Source organism: Scardinius erythrophthalmus (genome assembly GCF_964197995.2).
Source record: "Scardinius erythrophthalmus genome assembly, chromosome: 11".
NCBI lineage: Eukaryota > Metazoa > Chordata > Actinopteri > Cypriniformes > Leuciscidae > Scardinius > Scardinius erythrophthalmus.
The window spans coordinates 2,728,666-2,752,090 of record NC_138231.1 but is presented as its reverse complement, the minus strand read 5'-3'; the positions used below and the strand labels follow the sequence as shown (position 1 = coordinate 2,752,090).

The window sequence follows — 23,425 nt, the reverse complement described above, 5'->3', positions numbered from 1 at the left end:
GGATCCAGGATACAATGCATCCTGATAAAGTTCCCTTGGCCTCTGGAATTAAAATAGCCCCACATCATCACATAGCCTTAAAATAAAAATCTGCCTGCCTATATGGGAATTTAACATAGGGGTGTCCAGACTTATGCACCCTGTATTTTAAGGAAGAACATTTATTTATTTACGATACATTATTCATTCACAAAGAAAATTGGTGTCCTTAAAGGTTGGATTTGTCCTTTTTTTTTTAATTAAGGCATTAAGTTCAATTTCCAAAATATGATTTTTTATTCCTCTTTTTAGTCAACTTTAGCATGGGTGTCTAAACTTATGCATAGCACTGTATGAAGTCATGGTTATGCCAACCGTACCATGTGCGATTGAATCACTGAGTTTGCCCCCAAAATATTATTATTTACTTATTAAGTGTGCTTGCTGAAAGCGCACACTTATTGTTCTTCTTACGTTTTCTTATTATTATTATTATTATTATTATTATTATTATTATTATTCCCGGGAGAAAAATTTTGGCCAGCTCCTGCGCCTAGGCCCTTTGAGACAGAGACACCGTTCCAACTTTAAAACGTTCGGTCAGTACCGGTGTAAGTTGCTCGCGAAGATGACATCACAAGTCCATGTCGTTCGTCCGCCATAGTGGATTGAACAGAAAGCGAAACTAAAGTTTCACAGGTCACAAATTTGGTCCGAACTTCACGAAACTGGACGTACTTGATCCTTGGACTAAGCCTCACAAAAGTTACTAGAAGGATTTTTGATTTTTGGAAGCGTTTGCCCATCACAGCCAAACGAAATCGGCGGCGTAGTCGCCAAAACAGGAAGTAGTTAATATTTCAGGAACGCTGTCACGTATCGAAACCAAACTTTGTACATTAACTCGAGACTCCAAGGTGAGGATGTACAAGATCTGAATTGTTTTAATTTTTTTTTTATTTCAGGCTAATTGACAAACCCATTTACCTATGTCTAGGTTTCAACTCAGACTTTTAGTGTTAATGCATTTAGACAGTAGGTGGCACTGTTGTATTACATTTCACAGAGCTGCCAAGTCAGTGTATAGACTGCATTAGTTTTTACTAGGTTTGCCTTAATAAATGCAGGGCTTGAATTTCGTTTTTTAAACTGGGAGGGAATTCCACCGCTTACATGGGTCACATGGGGGGGATCTAAAGGTTATTAGCCTATGCATCATACATTCGGTCTTCTTCGCTAACCGAACAATTAATTGTCTGTGGCTGTGTTTGTGCGCGCGGGAAATATGCTGCGCATAACAACAGAAAACAAGGAGAAACGTGCAGTCACATGCTCAAACAATCAACAACGTCTCTCTAGATGTGTAAAAACAAGTGGAAAGCGCGAGCGCGCCGCTCTCTCCTTTCCACAAGCGCTTGCTGTCCCGTGGCATCTGTCGTTGCTATGCAACCGTGAACTCCGATCGCCATGATGACAAGGAAGTATCAGCAAAAGATTAATAGATTTCTAGCCCTTTATTAGCTTTAGTCATGGCCGTAGCCAGCTATGATTTCACCGAGGTCCGGACTTCGGTAATTTTTTTGTATTCAAAAATAAAATTTCAAGCTCTCTGAATGATTAATTAGCCGTTTAAACCACGTCACGTGTGTGTTTGCAATTCATGTTGCTGCGAGAATGTAGAACAGTGAACGGGGCTTGAGAGCGTGCGTGAGGTGCTTACAACAAAGTAGTTTTTGACGCGTTCGACTCGAGTTCGAATCCGCCTTTTGCCGAACTCGCTCTTCTCCCTTTTCCCAATACACATGAGATGTAAAATGTATAGCCTAACATAAAGGTCTCTAGCGTTATATTTTGCCAACGAACTAAAATCGAAACCGTGATATGGTTTTGTGCTTTATAAAACAGCACAACACAAGACTTTAAGTATCCTATATAGGCATTATGTTTGTGCTGCGTGATTTAAAGAAAAGTGCGCACTTTGCTCACGCGATCAAAGAGTTTATTTCTTGCAAGTGAAGAAGACATTAGGACAAAAGTATTGTAATTTTCCTATAGTGTAATGTAAAATATACTTTTGAAATATTCATTTTCATTTAATACAGTACGTTTATAGGCTATTTTATGTCATAGGAATAATTATATAAATCATTATTATATTATTATACTAATTGTTTGGCATCCTAAAACACCAGTGATAATTTAATGTAGACTGAGACTCTATATCATAAATAAAAAATATGTTTGAGCCCTCTTTAATGTCTAGGTACAAGTCAATGCTTTTTCTTTGTGCACAGTTCATGGGTTGAAGCCATTTTTTTACAGTCTATGGTTGTAGCCCGTTGAAGCTCTTAATTTTGAGCTCTCAAAGTGCACCAGACTGATGCATTTAACTTTAAAATGTACAAAATTTTCTTGCGGGGGAGCATGTCCCCGAACCCCCCTAGAGGGACAGAGGTTTACCCAACATAGTTTTAAAAATCCTATGGGAAAGAACGATAATTTATTAACTTTACTCCAGCATAGTACAACAAAGTTCCTTTTAATGTCCTAAAATTTACTTGGACAAACTATACATTTGGCCTGCCTTAGGGGGGGCCTACAAGACATTGTGCCCAGGGGCCTCTGAATTCTTAATCCGGCCCTGCACCTCACCCCAGACCTCACTAATTTTCAAACCCTGGTTACGGCCTTGGCTTTACTACTAGATATATTTATGGAGATGAAAAATAATAAGGCGCCCTGTACAGCTATGATCAGCCAGGGTTTCCGCGGGGCATTAAAAAGCATTTTGCTTATTCATGCAAATGTAAATGCGCAATCCCCACATTCCCGCACCGAAATTCAAGCCCTGAAATGGCAGCGGGATGTGTAACTCTAGCATATGGCGCATATGTCATATAAAGTTAGGCAAGGCCAAACAGCGTTATCCATGTTTTGCGATTGCATCGCTAGAGTAAGCTAGTGAAACTGATAGCGTTCTTCATTTAATTACAATATGAGGACTGACGGTAGGCTATAAAAATCAGCGTTTCTGTGTAGGTGATGACAACCATCTTGACAGCAGCAATCAAAGCATCGCTAATTACGGTTGACCTTAATTTGAGATAGTAAATTTGTTCCTAATCAAAGGGAACACTCAACCACAGAACAGCTGGGTAAGTTTTGTATTGGCTTATTGGATACAGTAAATGAAGACTGTCATCACCTACACAGAAACGCTGATTTTTATAGCCTACCGTCAGTCCTCATGTTGTAATTAAATGAAGAACGCTATCAGTTTCACTATTAGCTTACTCTAGCGATGCAATCAACAACATGGATAACGCTGTTTGGCCTTGCCTAACTTTATATGCACAATCTTGAAAAAAGTACTATTGTTGAAATTCTCACATCAAGCAAACTTCAACGCACCCTTATCCACTACCTGCTAACGTTAGTGAACCGCACCAGAGCAAGCACACTTTGCAGTTCCTCCGGAAATGCACTTTTCTAGTTATTTTAATATTTTTTCCTAGATTTAAGAATAATAGCGAAGTGATCATCAAACTCTACAATGACAGAAATAGAAGACTGAGATTGATGATGTTGGCTAGTACTGTAGTAAGTTAAATAAAAAATAATTTTAACCCTTAGATCTAAAGGCTTTTTCGTAAAGTGTGTCCAGACTGCAGTGAATATAGTGTTGTATGTATTTTTAGTAATGTTATGTACCATGTATGTATAATGTTTATGAATCCATTGATCCAGTCCAGCAGGTGTCAGTGTATCTACTGTTGATTCTTATATGCGAGTAAAGCGAAATTTTTCTTACACAAATATAAATTCCAGGGTGCTATTAAAGCCCTACTTTTTCATATTTTGTAAGGAAATTAAATCTTACCTGGACACTCTCCTTATATCCAGCCCTTAAAACTGTCATTTGTATGACATTTTCTTGATTTCGTAACCTGTAATTGTACTAAATTGTATTTACCCCTGGCTTTGATTTATGTATGTTCTTAGCAATAATAAAAACATTAACAACAACAGACTGTGATTAAACGGTCATCAGCTTCGTAAATCCTGCCGAGTTTTTTATATATAGGCTATATTTATTTATTTTTATCAAATGTATTCACATTTATAAGACTATACTTTGTATCATATTACCTTTGCATCAAATTCCAAAAAATAAAAATAATAATAGTTAATGCCTCTGTGAGGGTGATGGTAAAATCAGAGGATGTCTAATAAGGGGAGAACTTCCACTCTCAGTAAACTTCCGGCTTCTGAACTGGTTGCAGTTCCACTCTGGCTCCACATGAAGGCGCTCACAGGACGAGTGCAGTTCCACTCTGGCTCCACATGAGGGCGCTCACAGGACGAGTGCAGTTCCATGCTGGCTCCACATGAGGGCGCTCACAGGACGAGTGCAGTTCCACTCTGGCTCCACATGAGGGCGCTCACAGGACGAGTGCAGTTCCACTCTGGCTCCACATGAGGGCGCTCACAGGACGAGTGCAGAATGAATGGAGGTATATGGCGCTATACACCTCAAAATCCACTTTTCTCAGGATATAATTTTTTGTCTAGTAATTTGAATATTGTATTCGAAAGGAGATCCAAAGAAATTACACATTGCTGGGTGTTAGATTTTTTAGAGTCGCTTATTTGCTTTAAAAAGTCTTTTAAAATGTCAATGACGTCACACACATCGTACGACCAGAGATACTGCTTTACGGCAATCCTTCAGTCACTTTGGTGCTTTCGCGCTCTGCACTTTCTTTTCTCTCGAGGCGTCGACAACACAGCTGACACAGGCAAACACACAACACAGCTGACACAGGTAAACACACAACACAGCTGACACAGGCAAACACACAACACAGCTGACACAGGCAAACACACAACACAGCCGACACAGGTTAACACACAACACAGCTGACACAGGTAAACACACGACACAGCCGACAGAGAAACGCACAACACAGCAGACACAGGCAAACACAGCTGACACAGGCAAACACACAACACAGCTGACACAGGGAAACACACAACACAGCCGACACAGGTAAACACACAACACAGCCGACACAGAAAAACACACGACACAGCTGACAAAGGTAAACACACAACACAGCTGACACAGGTAAACACACAACACAGCTGACACAGGCAAACACACAACACAGCTGACACAGGTAAACACACAACACAGCTGACACAGGCAAACACACAACACAGCTGACACAGGGAAACACACAACACAGCCGACACAGGTAAACACACAACACAGCTGACACAGGTAAACACACAACACAGCCGACACAGGTAAACACACAACACAGCTGACACAGGCAAACACACAACACAGCTGACACAGGTAAACACACAACACAGCTGACACAGGCAAACACACAACACAGCTGACACAGGGAAACACACAACACAGCCGACACAGGTAAACACACAACACAGCTGACACAGGTAAACACAACACAGCTGACACAGGGAAACACACAACACAGCCGACACAGGTAAACACACAACACAGCCGACACAGGTAAACACAACACAGCTGACACAGGTAAACACACAACACAGCCGACACAGAGAAACACACGACACAGCTGACACAGGTAAATACACAACACAGCTGACACAGGTAAACACACAACACAGCTGACACAGGTAAACACAACACAGCTGACACAGGGAAACACACAACACAGCTGACACAGGCAAACACACAACACAGCTGACACAGGGAAACACACAACACAGCCGACACAGGTAAACACACAACACTGCTGACACAGGTAAACACACAACACAGCCGACACAGGTAAACACACAACACAGCTGACACAGGCAAACACACAACACAGCTGACACAGGTAAACACACAACACAGCTGACACAGGCAAACACACAACACAGCTGACACAGGGAAACACACAACACAGCCGACACAGGTAAACACACAACACAGCTGACACAGGTAAACACAACACAGCTGACACAGGGAAACACACAACACAGCCGACACAGGTAAACACACAACACAGCCGACACAGGTAAACACAACACAGCCGACACAGGTAAACACACAACACAGCTGACACAGGTAAACACAACACAGCTGACACAGGGAAACACACAACACAGCCGACACAGGTAAACACACAACACAGCCGACACAGGTAAACACAACACAGCTGACACAGGTAAACACACAACACAGCCGACACAGAGAAACACACGACACAGCTGTCACAGGTAAATACACAACACAGCTGACACAGGGAAACACACAACACAGCCGACACAGGTAAACACACAACACAGCTGACACAGGTAAACACACAACACAGCCGACACAGGTAAACACACAACACAGCTGACACAGGCAAACACACAACACAGCTGACACAGGTAAACACACAACACAGCTGACACAGGCAAACACACAACACAGCTGACACAGGGAAACACACAACACAGCTGACACAGGTAAACACACAACACAGCTGACACAGGGAAACACACAACACAGCCGACACAGGTAAACACACAACACAGCCGACACAGGTAAACACAACACAGCTGACACAGGCAAACACACAACACAGCTGACACAGGTAAACACACAACACAGCTGACACAGGCAAACACACAACACAGCTGACACAGGTAAACACACAACACAGCTGACACAGGTAAACACACAACACAGCCGACACAGGTAAACACACAACACAGCTGACACAGGCAAACACACAACACAGCTGACACAGGTAAACACACAACACAGCTGACACAGGTAAACACACAACACAGCTGACACAGGGAAACACAACACAGCTGACACAGGTAAACACACAACACAGCTGACACAGGGAAACACACAACACAGCCGACACAGGTAAACACACAACACAGAGAAACACACGACACAGCCGACACAGGTAAACACACGACACAGCCGACACAGGCAAACACACAACACAGCTGACACAGGGAAACACACAACACAGCTGACACAGGGAAACACACAACACAGCCGACACAGGTAAACACACAACACAGCTGACACAGGTAAACACAACACAGCTGACACAGGTAAACACACAACACAGCTGACACAGGCAAACACACAACACAGCTGACACGGGTAAACACAACACAGCTGACACAGGCAAACACACAACACAGCTGACACAGGCAAAAACACAACACAGCTGACACAGGCAAACACACAACACAGCTGACACAGGCAAACACACAACACAGCTGACACAGGCAAACACACAACACAGCTGACACAGGTAAACACACAAACACACAACACAGCTGACACAGGTAAACACACAACACAGCTGACACAGGTAAACACACAACACAGCTGACACAGGGAAACACACAACACAGCTGACACAGGGAAACACAACACAGCTGACACAGGTAAACACACAACACAGCTGACACAGGGAAACACACAACACAGCTGACACAGGCAAACACACAACACAGCTGACACAGGTAAACACACAACACAGCTGACACAGGGAAACACACAACACAGCTGACACAGGTAAACACACAACACAGCTGACACAGGCAAACACACAACACAGCTGACACAGGCAAACACACAACACAGCTGACACAGGGAAACACAACACAGCTGATACAGGGAAACACAACACAGCTGACACAGGTAAACACACAACACAGCTGACACAGGGAAACACACAACACAGCCGACACAGGTAAACACACAACACAGAGAAACACACGACACAGCCGACACAGGTAAACACACGACACAGCCGACACAGGCAAACACACAACACAGCTGACACAGGGAAACACACAACACAGCTGACACAGGGAAACACACAACACAGCCGACACAGGTAAACACACAACACAGCTGACACAGGTAAACACAACACAGCTGACACAGGTAAACACACAACACAGCTGACACAGGCAAACACACAACAACACAGCTGACACAGGTAAACACAACACAGCTGACACGGGTAAACACAACACAGCTGACACAGGCAAACACACAACACAGCTGACACGGGTAAACACAACACAGCTGACACAGGCAAACACACAACACAGCTGACACGGGTAAACACAACACAGCTGACACAGGCAAACACACAACACAGCTGACACAAGCAAAAACACAACACAGCTGACACAGGCAAACACACAACACAGCTGACACAGGCAAACACACAACACAGCTGACACAGGTAAACACAACACAGCTGACACAGGCAAACACACAACACAGCTGACACAGGTAAACACACAAACACACAACACAGCTGACACAGGTAAACACACAACACAGCTGACACAGGGAAACACACAACACAGCTGACACAGGGAAACACACAACACAGCTGACACAGGGAAACACAACACAGCTGACACAGGTAAACACACAACACAGCTGACACAGGGAAACACACAACACAGCTGACACAGGCAAACACACAACACAGCTGACACAGGTAAACACACAACACAGCTGACACAGGGAAACACAACACAGCTGACACAGGTAAACACACAACACAGCTGACACAGGCAAACACACAACACAGCTGACACAGGTAAACACACGTGCTAGAAGAGTTTTGTTTTGTTTGTTTCTGGTCCCGCTTCGGATGCCACGATGCCATCAAGCGGTATCTCTGGTCGTAATCAGTCCTTCACTCAACCTGTAAGAAATCGAAAGGACATAAGTACTCGTTCATTCAACTTTCGACCTATAACCCATGTTGAACTTGCAAAACCTACAATCAAATCTGAGATTTCTCAACGGCAATCGGGTGAAAGACAAATTTAGCCGTCTAGCGCCATAGACTCCCATTCATTTTGCACTCATGGGCGATCGATCGCCCCCAGTGGAGCTCTGGTGGAACTACAACCACAATTCGGTACAATAGGACTTAATAGGGAGTGGCCAGGCTCTCCGTAGACGGGCTCTGGTAAAATGGACATCTTTCTCTCTTCTGTTCTGAATGCCGTTATCAATCTCTCTATTTATTCCCTCTTTTTTAAAGTTGTGAAAATACTATTGCGGAGTTTATCACTTGCTATTTGAGCAAATGGGAACACAAAATCCATTTAATTTAGTCACTCATTCATTTCTATTGAAGTTTACCCACTACGCACTCGAATTCGTGAAAAAGCTCAATGAGGGTTTGTGGCGTGAACACAATAAAAATGTTATTGTATAACATTAAATTAAAGGTGCGTTCACGCCATATCGAAAAAGTGTTCAGTCCTTGTAGAGCTCGTAATTACAACTTGTAAGTTGGGAATTTTCGGAGAGCTTCTACTTATACCACGTGACCGCTGAGGGTCACGTGTTGTTTTCATCTCGAAATTACACTAATTATGACATGGCATGAACAGCATAGCAAAATAAATTAACAAAACAATAAACAAATCATTTAGATACTTTTATATATTTTAGTTAATGTAAAAACAACAACAAAGCAAATTCGAGCAATGAGATTTTAAAGTTTAATTGGGGCATTTCTGTGATTTTGTTGTCATGTTCCCCTGTTTTCTCTCTGTGCTGTAGGGAAGGTTCCACCCACTAATATAATTATATTAGCGCTCCGTCCATTAACAACCTTCCTCGCTTTCAGGTAAGACATGTGACACCATTAACATTTTAATTATGCATGCTACAGTTCCTTAAAAAAAGGCAAGAAATGTTATGGTCATATTTCAATCTTGAACTAAGATAATTATTTTATCATATTCTTCATGAGATTCACCTGCTTGCTAAGTATGTGTAAAAGTTTGTCTTTTCCCCTCAGCATGAGATCTAGCTGGTCATTTCTGCAGTAGAGTGACCGGTTTGTGTCAATGTTCTCACAGGAGAGAGGCGTTTCCGTCACTCACTCGAATGACGAGGTTGTCGAGCGCTCTCGGTTGGTCTTTCTGGCCGTCAAACCTAACCTCGTTCCGAAGGTTCTAAACGGAATCTCCCGGAATGTCACTCAGGAACACATCATCGTTTCCATGGCGGCCGGAGTCACTCTAGAAACACTTGAGGAGGTGAGGATTCACTATAGACTGTAAAAAAATATGGACGTAGTGTCTGTGACATCACCCGTAGTCAGAGCCGCCTTAACCTAATGTTAGGCCCCGGGGCTAAATTTCAACTTTATGCAAATGAGAAGCGAAATTTATGCAAAACCCAATAGGAAAGAAGCCTTTCAGTGGAGCTCAGCTCCCGTCACCGTCTCGAGTGCAGTCAAGACAGAAGAGTTCGAGGGCGATTTCACTGTTTTATATGATTTGACTGTAACTAACCACAAACATGGATATAATAAAATGATGCATGGGAAAGAAACTGTCGACAGTCTCAGTGAGTTTAATTCATACATTTATAGTTCGAGTGTTGTAGTTTTATGATGCAAGTTTAGCACTGCAGTTCCCCTGCATTATGTTAACTATTAGGGACAAGAAAATTGATTATTTGTCAAATTCGGATGATGTTTTAGTAATTTATGACAGTATGAGTGAGTTTAATTTGTAGATTGATCGATCGTTAATCTAGTAAATGATTTAATCCACTGAACACTGCTGTGTGGTAATATAAAAACACTCTCCCAACAGCATACTGTTTCTTTTGAGCCGAATTCCTAGTCAAATTAATATAGTTGTATCACTTGTGATTTTTGTACAGATGTGGCCAGACGAGCAGTCTACCAATAACATTAGAGCGACAGCACTACCAACGCCCAGAACCACAAGCGACTTAATAGTACAGAGACTAGCGACATACAGCGTCAAAATCACTGACTGTGTTAACGGGGCTTATGGGGCCACGTGGGTCACTCAATCAGCAGACATGTAACGATTAGAGTGATTGACAGAAAACCTGACAAGTTACAAAACAATATGACCTTTTCAGCTCATCATGAACCTGAACATGGGATGCCCCTGAATATGGGAGGCCCCTGAACATGGGAGGCCCCTGAACTTGGGAGGCCCCTGAACATGGGAGGCCCCTGGGCTTCAGCCAAGGTAAGCCCGTGCATTAATGCGGCCTTATACATATGCTACATGTGCGGTGCTGCTGTTGTCCTTTTTTTACTTTGCATGTCCGTTGTTGGCCATTAAATTGTGTGCATACAGTGCTCCAATATGAAGAAATATAGTGCTGATGGAGACAGACTGTCTGTCAAATTTTGTGTTTGGGATGCAGAAACAAGATATTGGTCACTGACAGTATTGATGGTGAAAGAACATGGAAAACAAATGATAAGAATAGAAAATGCAAATACTGAGGTGGATTTTGACGTATTTCCAAAGAAAACAACAACAATGACCAACACAGAGAAAATATGAACAGACAAGTGAATGAAGAAGAAAAATGAAAAAGGCTTCTTTTTTTTTTTTTTGAGTAATACAGGGCTTGGCATAAGCAATGGCCCGATGGCCAAATTAAAAGTAAAATATAAAAAGTAAAAATATAGAGGGGGCCAGCAAAACTCTGATCTACTGGCCAGTGGGGATTTTTTTTATGTTGAGCCCTGTAATTAAACAAATGATGTGATGAGCTGATTGTGGGATGAGAGCGGATATAATAATCACGTAGTTTAAATCTGCAGACAGAAACATCAGACTCGGGACAGAAACACACGACCTCTAAAGTAAGAACATGTTCATTCTTCAAACACAGTTGCACTTTCTGATGTTAATATTGTCTGAATGATTGATATGAATCGTGTTATGCTGATAAAATGTTTTCATTACATGATCATGTTAAACCTTGAGTTTTTTTTTTTTTTTTTTACTTGGGGTTTTGAGTTTTTCCAATGTGTTTCTTCCTCAGAAATGGACCAAACTCTATATTTGATTCTTCTTCTCATTGGTGAGTGTGTTTGTTGTTTTATTTATGGTGTATAGTTTCATCAGGTTTGACCCTGTTATGAAAAGCATTAAATCAAACGTTCTCTTTCACAGTTCTCTGCTCCCTATCTGAATGTGTTCAGCGTCAGTATTACTTTATAAACGTGTTGAAGACCTGGACTGGAGCTCAGAGATTCTGCAGAGAGAATTACACAGATCTGGCCACCGCTGACAACATGAACGATATGAACGAGCTGAAGAAAAGTGTGAAGAGTGTTCAGTATATCTGGATTGGGTTGAAGAGGACGAGTGTTGATAAATGGCAGTGGTCTTCAGGTGAACCTGCGCTCTATCTGAACTGGGGACCTGGACAACCTGATGGAGGAGATGAGAGCTGTGCTATCATGAGGAATGGAGAATGGCATGATTATCCATGTAGTGACAGCCTGACTTTCATCTGCAGTTCATCTAACAGTAAGTGCAGCTCCATACAATCACAATAAACATTCATTGAAATACTTTACAATAAGGTTCCTTTATTAAACATTAGTTAATGTATTAACTAACATAAACTTACAATAAGCAATACATTTATTACTGTTTTTGTTAATCTTTGTTAATGTTAGTTAATAAAAATAAAGATGTTCATTGTTTGTTCATGTTAGTTCACAGTGCATTACTAATGTTAACAAGATTTTAATAAAGTATTAACAAAGATGAATAAATGCTGTGTAAGTGCAGTTCATTATTAGGTAAGGTTAACTAATGTAGTTAACTAATGAACCTGATTGTAAAGTGTTACCCATTCATTATGACCGCCGCTAGCGTAGCTAGCGAAAGCGGTCATATAGGGATTGTCAAAGTTTTTTTTTTTTTTTTTTTCCGTCACCTTACTGAATTTTTCGTCAACGATACCAGGGACACCGAAGCACCGGGGAACATGAAATTTGGTGGGCATGTAGCCCCACTAGACTTCTAAGGAAAAATTTCGTTTGGTCCCCGGGGGCCACTCCCCCCCCGCGCTGGGCCCCCCCAAACCCCAAAAAATGCAGTTTTTCCTAAATAACTACCTGAACCGTGGCACCGAGGATGAAGAAATTTTTATGGTATGTTGGTCTACTAGACTTTTATGGAAAAATTTAATTTGGTCCCCGGGGGCCACTTCCCCCCCCGCGCTGGGGCCCCCGTAAATTTTTCGTCAACGATACCAGGGACACCGAAGCACCGGGGAACATGAAATTTGGTGGGCATGTAGCCCCACTAGACTTCTAAGGAAAAATTTCGTTTGGTCCCCGGGGGCCACTCCCCCCCCGCGCTGGGCCCCCCCAAACCCCAAAAAATGCAGTTTTTCCTAAATAACTACCTGAACCGTGGCACCGAGGATGAAGAAATTTTAATGGTATGTTGGTCTACTAGACTTTTACGGAAAAATTTTGTTTAGTCCCCGGGGGCCACTTCCCCCCCCCGCGCTGGGGCCCCCGTAAATTTTTCGTCAACGATACCAGGGACACCGAAGCACCGGGGAACATGAAATTTGGTGGGCATGTAGCCCCACTACACTTCTAAGGAAAAATTTCGTTTGGTCCCCGGGGGCCACTCCCCCCCCGCGCTGGGCCCCCCCAAACCCCAAAAAATGCAGTTTTTCCTAAATAACTACCTGAACCGTGGCACCGAGGATGAAGAAATTTTTGTGGTATGTTGGTCTACTAGACTTTTACGGAAAAATTTCATTTGGTCCCCGGGGGCCACTTCCCCCCCCGCGCTGGGGCCCCCGTAAATTTTTCGTCAACGATACCAGGGACACCGAAGCACCGGGGAACATGAAATTTGGTGGGCATGTAGCCCCACTAGACTTCTACGGAAAAATTTCGTTTGGTCCCCGGGGGCCACTCCCCCCCCGCGCTGGGCCCCCCCAAACCCCAAAAAATGCAGTTTTTCCTAAATAACTACCTGAACCGTGGCACCGAGGATGAAGACATTTTTATGGTATGTTGGTCTACTAGACTTTTACGGAAAAATTTCGTTTGGTCCCCGGAGGCCACTTCCCCCCCCCCCCCCCCGCGCTGGGGCCCCCGTAAATTTTTCGTCAACGATACCAGGGACACCGAAACACCGGGGAACATGAAATTTGGTGGGCATGTAGCCCCACTAGACTTCTACGGAAAAATTTCGTTTGGTCCCCGGGGGCCACCCCCCCCCCGCGCTGGCCCCCCCCAAACCCCCAAAAATGCAGTTTTTCCTAAATAACTACCTGAACCGTGGCACCGAGGATGAAGAAATTTTTATGGTATGTTGCTCTTAAGGGCCCACATCAACCTAGCCCATAATCACTCATTTGTGATTTGCGCCCCTCCCATAAAAAATGAAAATGCAATATTATTCTGCTTTAATCGCCCCTATCTTCAGTGGAGATGTTCAGAACTGCACCATATTTCATGTGTATGATTAACTTGACATCTTTTGGGGGTATCCTCTGCTAAGTTTTGTAGAATTTCATCCATGGGGGGGTATAAAATAAATTCATTTATGTGCACATTTAGTGACTGTACACTCATCGGCCTGTAGATGGTGCTGTTGAGCGAAGGGTTGCTGGTTTAGGATGATACTGTCACACACACACATGCAGGAATACAAACAAACGCAAGCATGCACACACACTGACATCCACACGCACAGACACACACCCATACACACACATACAAATCCACATGCACAGACACACACACACACGCGCACACATGTACCCACACATACATACACGCACAGACACACACACACACACACACAGACACAAACACACACACACACACACACACACACACACACACACACACAGACATGCACATACTATTACTTTTTTTTAGGTATATACATAAACACGCAATACAGCCAAATTACTCCACGTCATTTATTTTTGTGGAAAGCCAGTGCAGGCCTGAGCGGCGGTCATATTTTGTACCGTGATGCGGTACATCTAGTTAATAAAAAGATGCACAATATACTGTACAAAATTAATGCAATAAATGCTGCTACTTTTTAATTTGCTCATAAATATAGGAGAGACTGTGGATTTTTGTCACAATTTTAACTTGTGTATAGAAAATAAAACCATATTAAACGCATATTGATCTTTGGTTGTTGATAACTGTGAGAGTCTGACATTAGAGAGCCTAGAGAATTATATTTTCAAAAATGTCAAACCATTGTTTTGACAAACATAACTTGTAATGATTTAATGAATGCATAATATTTTAACATAAAATAGACATACAACAACTTGCCCCATCTGGATATTTATGGACAAAACTCTTGTTCGGTTCACATCTTGCCAGTTGATTTTATTGTGTTCAACTGTATTACAGAAATATGATATAGTCATTTTGTTTTGGAGATTGCAATAAAATTACCACAAAACTTCACAAAGGATACATTGGGCCCTATCTTGCACCCAGTGCAATTGACTTTGTTCACCGACGCATGTATCATTCCTATTTTGCACCCACGCACAGCGGACTTTTCCCTCCACAGAAGCACGTCAGTAAATTAGGGAATGAACTTGCGCTCCCGGTTCAGCGAACAGAGGAGGCGTGTTCCAGCGCAAACGTTCCCTGGTGCTATTTTGCAGGTTTAGAAAACAATTCCGCCACTGACCAGGAGAAACCTCGTCTAAAGTCAGTGGTGCGTTGCGCATGTTATTCACACGCTATTTTAAGGGCGCATACTTGGCCATAATGTAGCGTGAGCACAACACACACACACTTTGCTTCTCTCATCTACACAGACGCAGCAGTTCTCATTTTTGCAAACCATACATTATTACAAGGAACAATATTACCACACGAGGGAAATCATTGTTGTGTCCATGAAGATGTGAAAAATAGGCATAAATCTAGCTTACACGTTTACCCAAATGATCATTCGCCTGTTTAACCGAAGCTAATCTGGGTGTGTTTCTCCATCCACAATGTCACTTCTCTGTGTTTTACGGCCCTGACGAGAACGTCGGTCTCCTCGGCTGTGAACCGCTCCTGGCAAATCCGCCGTTATAATAGCAATCCGCCATGGAACAAGCGCGCCTGCTCTTAAAGGGAATGTGAGATGACGCTCTGATTGGTTTATTTCACGTTACGCCCAAACCACACCTATGAGTAACGAAGCGACTTCAGACCAACACATTTTAGATTTGCCCACGATGTTTCGCGTTTGATACTTGCATTTCAGATCGTTAAAATAGGGCCCTTGATGTTAGCAAAATCATCATTAATACAATTTGTAGTACTGTATATCATCAGCTGTAGAAAAAGTCTTTGAATTACACGTGTTTCTGATGCTTCGCTGCTTCACATTAAAAACCATAACGCAGAATAAACTGATTCATGAATATGTTTCCATTTGTTTTTCTTAAAGCGAACACAGGACTCGTCTTTGTCAATCAGACGATGAAGTGGAGAGACGCTCAGAGTTACTGCAGACAGAATAACACTGATCTGGTCAGTGTGAGGAACCAGAATGAGAATCAACAGATTCAGAAGTTCATCAGTGATAGTCACATATCTGACGTCTGGATGGGTCTTTTCAGAGACTCATGGCAGTGGTCAGATCAGAGTGACTCTTCATTCAGAGACTGGGCTTCTGGTGAACCTAATGGTCCAGGTGTTGATAACTGTACAGCGATTGGACCAAACGTTCTGGGTCAATGGTATGACGGCTCTTGCAACTCCCAATTTCCTTTTGTGTGTCATGAAGGTGAGCAGATCCTCACACACACACACAATCCATCCATCACCTCCAGATATCTTAAAGTTTACGCTACATGTCTGGCATGACAGATTCCTCCACAGTGTTTGCTCTGCATGTTGTTTTTGATCAGTCTCTCTCTAGTTCTCGCTTGTGGTTTGTTTTGTGTCCAGATAAACTGATTCTGATCAACGAGACTCTGACGTGGCCTGAAGCTCTGAGATACTGCAGACAGAATTATACGGATCTGGTCTCGGTTCATTCAGACAAGATGCAGCGTCGTGTGATGAATGTGGTTAAACGTGCGTCTACTGAGGCGGTGTGGTTGGGTTTACACAACTACTGCCAAATGAACATGTGGCTCTGGTTGAGCGGAGAGATCGTGTGCTATCAGAACTGGGCTCCGGGGAACGGAACGACACCGGAAAACTGCAGCCTCACGAAGAGAAAAGGAGCAGTTCAGTCTGGAGGAGATCAGCGCTGGATCAGCCTTCCTGAGACTGACAAACTCAACTTCATCTGCAGCAGATCTTAGCAGTGAGGAGACGTCAATGTTTGTGTGTTTACTTGCATTCTTTATTTTCTTATTCACTTTCTTATGTTTCATTTGTTCTTTAGTAATTTCTGAGTGAATCTTCTAATTATATATTTTAATAGTCTGTAATATGTCTCTGTGTTAATTATCATAACATTATGTGATCTTATTAAAGTTTTCTAACATCACTGAATATTCTTTAGATGTCTAAAATACTAACACAATATATGTGTGTTTTAAGAATCTCTTTGCATATCTGGTGTGTTTATGGGTCTTTATGCAAAGAGATTCTTAAAACACACATATATTGTGTTAGTATTTTAAGAATCTCTTTGCATATCTGGTGTGTTTATGGGTCTTTATGTTTTTCACTAATCTTATCTGTATCAATAACTGTTGAATATGATTCTGTGAGCAGCAGCTCTTAAAAATAAATATTATTCGTGTCTCAGGAGAATTAAATCTGGTTTATTCTTAGAAAGGCAGAAGTGAAGAGATGTCACAATGAACTGTCAAATAAATGGTAATAAATATGTAAAATGTATATTTGATTGTTGGTGTGTTTGGTTGATATTTAGTATATGATGTCACTTACAAAACATGCACATTTCAGTTTCCTGGAATAAATTAGTGGTGTGAATCTTTGGGTCGACAGCGAATCGATTTGATTCATGATTCATAGGTTTTCGATTCAGGAGCAATTTTCACAAATCCAGAATGATTAGATTCGACACGATTCACAATGCGATGCAATTCAATTAATGATTCGATTCTGAATTTCTAAAGTGCATTCATACAATTTTTAAATGCTTCCCTTAATGTGTCTTATTCATGGTGTAAATCACACAGAAACCTTCAGTGGGTCAAAGAGTCAAAATCAAAACCCTTTTTTCCATTGATAGATCATGTTAGTTCTGAATGATGATACATCGCTTTATTTTATTAGCTAGACTTCTAAATGTCTAATAATTGCAACCTGTATTTGTCCATAAAGCTTCTTGTTTATTATTTTCTTTTTTGTAAAACAAACCACTTGAGTTTTTGCCACTGATAGTCTGAAACTCCATTTATTAGCCCAGTTTCAACTGTCTGTATGACTTTGGTTACATGTTTTATGTGAAGAATAACAAATTTTAAGAATATATTTCAAATATGTTTTAGATCTGCTGATCGTACTTCCTTACATAACATCACATGCACTCAAGGTGAACATGAGGGCATCCATTTACTGATTAGATTTAACAGTTTCCATTAAAGGGGTTTTGTTAGTCTTTGATCTTCCTACTAAGAGTTGAACTATGTGTGAATGATTACATAGTCTTAGTTCTTGTGACCATGTGTTGTTTATACAATTTGGGGGATGCCATTATCTCAGTTGAGGGTAATTGCCTCTATTGTCTTTAGATGATTAGATTCTCAGTAGTCATGTGTGTAAGGTCAGCACCTTTAAGGACAGCCCACTGAAATGCCTATAAAGAAACCGTCTCAGGTTACGACTGTAACCTGTGTTCCCTGAGAACAGGGAACGAGACACTACGTCAGAATGACGCTATGGGGAACGCCTCAGGCGTGACAGGTGTCTGAAATAAATATCAACTCACGTCAATTATGTTGACCGGCGACGGCCCGTGAATCATCAGCTTGATTGATTAACGCGCAACCTGGATGTATAAAGGGAAGCCTTGCATACATGACAACATCCTATCGTCTGAAGGGACTGTTGCAGGCAGGCCCCGAGGCATGGCAGGAAGACGTAGTGTCTCGTTCCCTGTTCTCAGGGAACATAGGTTACAGTCGTAACCTGAGACGTTCCCTTTCGAAAGGGAACTCTACACTACGTCAGAATGACGCTATGGGGAACGATATACCAACGCCACCATGCTGAGGGGAGTGCATGCCCAAAGGCAGTGACAACTGTCCGAACCAGTAATTCAGAAAACACTGGAACCACTCACCCTTAGGTCACATCGGGCTGTCAGTGACAGCACTCCCTACCGGTCATCACCCAAGCTAATGAACCAAGAAACCGCCAGAACATAGTTAATGGGGGGTATATCTGGGCCAGCTCAAAGGCTTAGGACCACAGCTTCCAAAAGAAGGGGTCCCTTCTAGGGAGTGTGGCTAGGGGGCCCAAGGGACTCCCAGCCAGTCACTATTCAGGGGAGCGTGCCACCTGAAATACCACCAGGCAGGCCTGACCTGGTGTCACTACATAAGACACTAGAGTCTGGCCACTTCCTGTCTGTCTGAAGACAGAGCCTCTGGACACTTGCCTTAAGAAGGCATCCAACCCGAGGGACTGCAAAACAGGCAGTGAACCACTCAGCCCGGATCTCAGAGACGGGAAACCCTGGAGAGTATGACTCAGCATAGTGCTTTACAACCCTTGCCAGCGAGGGGAGTCTCTCTACTCGATCCATGGATCTACCCAGTGTTTGTGTTTCAAAACACTGAGGAGGCCTGTGAGGGCCTAAAGGGAGCTACCTCCAGGAAGGCCTGGTAGGACCTCTAACCTGGCGACCACAACATGGGGGAGCTTGTATTCAACCACAATATGTGGGAGCTTACCTTCAGGAAGGCCGGTGAGGCCTCTGACCTGGCAACCACAACATGTGGGAGCTCATATCAGGAAGGCCGGTGAGGCCTCTAACCTGGTGACCACAGCATGTGGGAGCTCCTATCAGGAAGGCCGGTGAGGCCTCTAACCTGGCGACCACAACATGTGGGAGCTCATATCAGGAAGGCCGGTGAGGCCTCTAACCTGGTGACCACAGCATGTGGGAGCTCCTATCAGGAAGGCCGGTGAGGCCTCTAACCTGGCGGACACGTCATGTGGGAGCTCATATCAGGAAGGCCGGTGAGGCCTCTAACCTGGCGACCACAGGATGTGGGAGCTCACTTTCAGAAAGGGAATAAAGCGTACAGCGCACAACCCTTACCATAAAAAATGGAAATAGAAAGTACATGAAAGAAAGTGCATGTACTTAGCCATTCTGAACCCAAGAAGGCCTGATGAGGCCTCTAACCTGGCGACCACAGCATGTGGGAGCTCATACTCGGGAAGGCCGGTGAGGCCTGTAACACGGTGACCACAGTGTGTGGGAGCTCATCAGAATGTGGAAGTTAGCTAGAGAAAAACATCTGTCGTAATAAAGTGACGACAGGAAGTATCTAGAATGGGACCCGAAGAGAAAGACCAGGGTCTGAGCCACATAGGAAGGGACAGAAGCGATACGCGCATGACCCTTACCATAGAAAATGGATTAGAAAGTACACAAGACATAAGTCGTGTGACTTACCAAAAGCATGGACAAAAACGTACGGAACGTATGTACCAAAAAGGAATGAAGTAAAGGTTTGCCCGTACTTCATCACTCAAAACACAGTATGTGTGAGCCCACATTCGGGAAGGCCGGATGAGGCCTGTAACCTGACATGTAAAAGCTCAAACCCAGGAAGGCCTGGTGAGGCCTGTAACCAGGGAACCACCGTACGTGGGAACCTATAATCAGGAAAGCCAGAAGAAGCCTGCAACCTGATAGACACAATACGTGGGAGTTCTCATTCAGTAAGGCCTGGTGAGGCCTGCCACCTGACATGAAAGAACTCATAACCAGGAAGGCCGCAGAGGCCTAAAGCCTGGTGACCACTAATTGTGGAAGGTTAAAACTCAGGAAGGCCGGTGAGGCCTGTGACCTAACGACCACCGCACGTGGGAGTTCAAATTCAAGAAGGCCTGGTGAGGCCTATAATTGATAATCACAGTAAGTGGAAGCTCACAGCATGTAGGAGCTCACATTCAGGAAGGCCGGCGAGGCCTGTAACCGGACATGTGAAGGCTCCTAACCAAGAAGGCCTGGTGAGGCCTATAACCTGGCGACTACAGTATGTGGGAGCTCATATACAACCACAGTACGTGGGAGCTCATACTCAGGAAGGCCTGGTGAGGCCTCAAACCTGATAACCACAATATGTGGGAGCTCCTATTCAAGAAGGCCTGGTGAGGCCTATAACTTGACAACCACAGAATGTGGGAGCTCATATTCAACCACATTAAGTGAGAGCTATACCCAGGAAGGCCTAGTGAGGCCTATGACCTGATAACCACAGTATGTGGGAGCTGATATTCAAGAAGGCCTGGTGAGGCCTATAACTTGATACCCACAGTAAGTGGGAGCTCATATTCAGCCAAAATATGTGGAAACTCTCATTCAGGAAGGCCTGGTGAGGCCTCTAACCTGATAACCACAGAATGTGGAGGCTCATATTCAAGAAGGCCTGGTGAGGCCTAAAAACTTGATAACCACTGAATGTGGGAGCTCACATTCAACCACAGTAAGTGAGAGCTATACCCAGGAAGGCCTAGTGAGGCCTATGACCTGATAACCACAGTATGTGGGAGCTCATATTCAAGAAGGCCTGGTGAGGCCTAAAAACTTGATACCCACAGTAAGTGGGAGCTCATATTCAGCCAAAATATGTGGAAACTCTCATTCAGGAAGGCCTGGTGAGGCCTCTAACCTGATAACCACAGAATGTGGAGGCTCATATTCAAGAAGGCCTGGTGAGGCCTATAACTTGATAACCACAGTATGTGAGAGCTATACTCAGGAAGGCCTAGTGAGGCCTATGACCTGATAACCACAGTATGTGGGAACTCATATTCAAGAAGGCCTAGTGAGGCCTATAACTTGATAACCACAGAATGTGGGAGCTCATATTCAACCACAGTATGTGGGAGCTCATATTCAAGAAGGCCTGGTAAGGCCTATAACTTGATAACCACAGTAAGTGGAAGCTCACAGTATGTAGGAGCTCACATTCAGGAAGGCCGGCGAGGCCTGAAACCTGACATGTGAAAAACTCCTAACCAAGAAGGCCTGGTGAGGCCTATAACCTGGCAACTACAGTATGTGGGAGCTCATATACAACCACAGTATGTGGGAGCTCACACTCAGGAAGGCCTAGTGAGGCCTATGACCTGATAACCACAGAATGTGGGAGCTCATAACCAGGAAGGCCAGATGAGGCCTGTAACCTGACGACCACAGTATGTAGGAGCTCACCTTCAGGAAGGCCGGTGAGGCCTGTAACCTGACATGTGGAGGCTCGTAACCAGGAAGGCCTGGTGAGGCCTATAACCTGGCGACTATGGTATGTGGGAGCTCATATACAGCCACAGAATGTGGGAGCTCATATTCAAGAGGCTTAGTGAGGCCTATAACTTGATAACCACAGAATGTGGGAACACATATTCAGCCACAGTGCGTGGGAGCTCATATTCAGGAAGGCCTAGTGGGGCCTCTGACCTGCTAACCACAATATATGGGAGTTCAACCACAATATATATATATTTTTTTAAAAAGAGGACTGTCTGGTCAAGGAGGCCTGCAAAGGCCTACTACCTGCCATACAGCACCTCCAAAAATCTTATTTTTACCTTCTTACCAAACACATGCCCCCAAACTCTATACAGGATACTCGGTCTGTAAGAGAAACAGAAATATGTTATTTGCGCACAAAAAACATTATACAAAGAAGACCAGACAGTACACCTGCGGCGTGTAAAGTAAAGGAACACGTCAGGAACTCTCTCTTTTTTTTTTTTTTTTTTTTTTTCAAAAGAGTACCTGGGTTAACCACTTACATGCCTGAAAGAGGCGCTTCTATTAACCAGGCTGAAGGGGGGCCATCAGACATGATATTCATCATAGACCCAGCCCCAGGCCTGATGTAAGAGACGCCTGGGGAACATCAGAAGAAGGCATCCGGGGAGATCATCCCTAGCGCCGCTGAGTGCGCTTCTGCTGGATGACCTCCCTCAGATCCTTCTTCCTGCGGGAACTGCGTCTCCTCTGTGACCTACTCCGGACCGGAGGAGGCGCACGAGAAGAGACGCTGGCCCTCTTAATATTCACTGTAAGCGATATTCTTACCAGACAAAAACAGTCCCTGAAGACGAAAAGATGTTGTCATGTATGCAAGGCTTCCCTTTATACATCCAGGTTGCGCGTTAATCAATCAAGCTGATGATTCACGGGCTGTCGCCGGTCAACATAATTGACGTGAGTTGATATTTATTTCAGACACCTGTCACGCCTGAGGCGTTCCCCATAGCGTCATTCTGACGTAGTGTAGAGTTCCCTTTCGAAAGGGAACATGTAAAGTTACGTTAGTTAGACTTTGGAAGAACTGCAGCCACGTCAACGCGAAGTCCTCAATAAAGAATAACTTCTTGAACGTGATCCCAATGTCTCCTGGTTTCTGCTTAGACGAAGGAAAAAGTTT

General features: G+C 43.5%; 1 protein-coding gene across 1 annotated transcript; it reads left to right on the top strand.

Moving 5' to 3' along the window:
• Window positions 1-11,850: 11,850 nt before the first annotated feature.
• On the top strand, window positions 11,851-17,137 carry LOC308698197 (C-type mannose receptor 2-like; the record flags this gene model as incomplete). The annotated part of the gene is made up of 4 exons (XM_081378117.1): window positions 11,851-11,887; window positions 11,980-12,339; window positions 16,273-16,611; window positions 16,776-17,137. 4 exons carry the CDS (start codon window positions 11,851-11,853, stop codon window positions 17,135-17,137), a joined length of 1,098 nt encoding a protein of 365 aa, XP_081234243.1.
• Window positions 17,138-23,425: the final 6,288 nt, after the last annotated feature.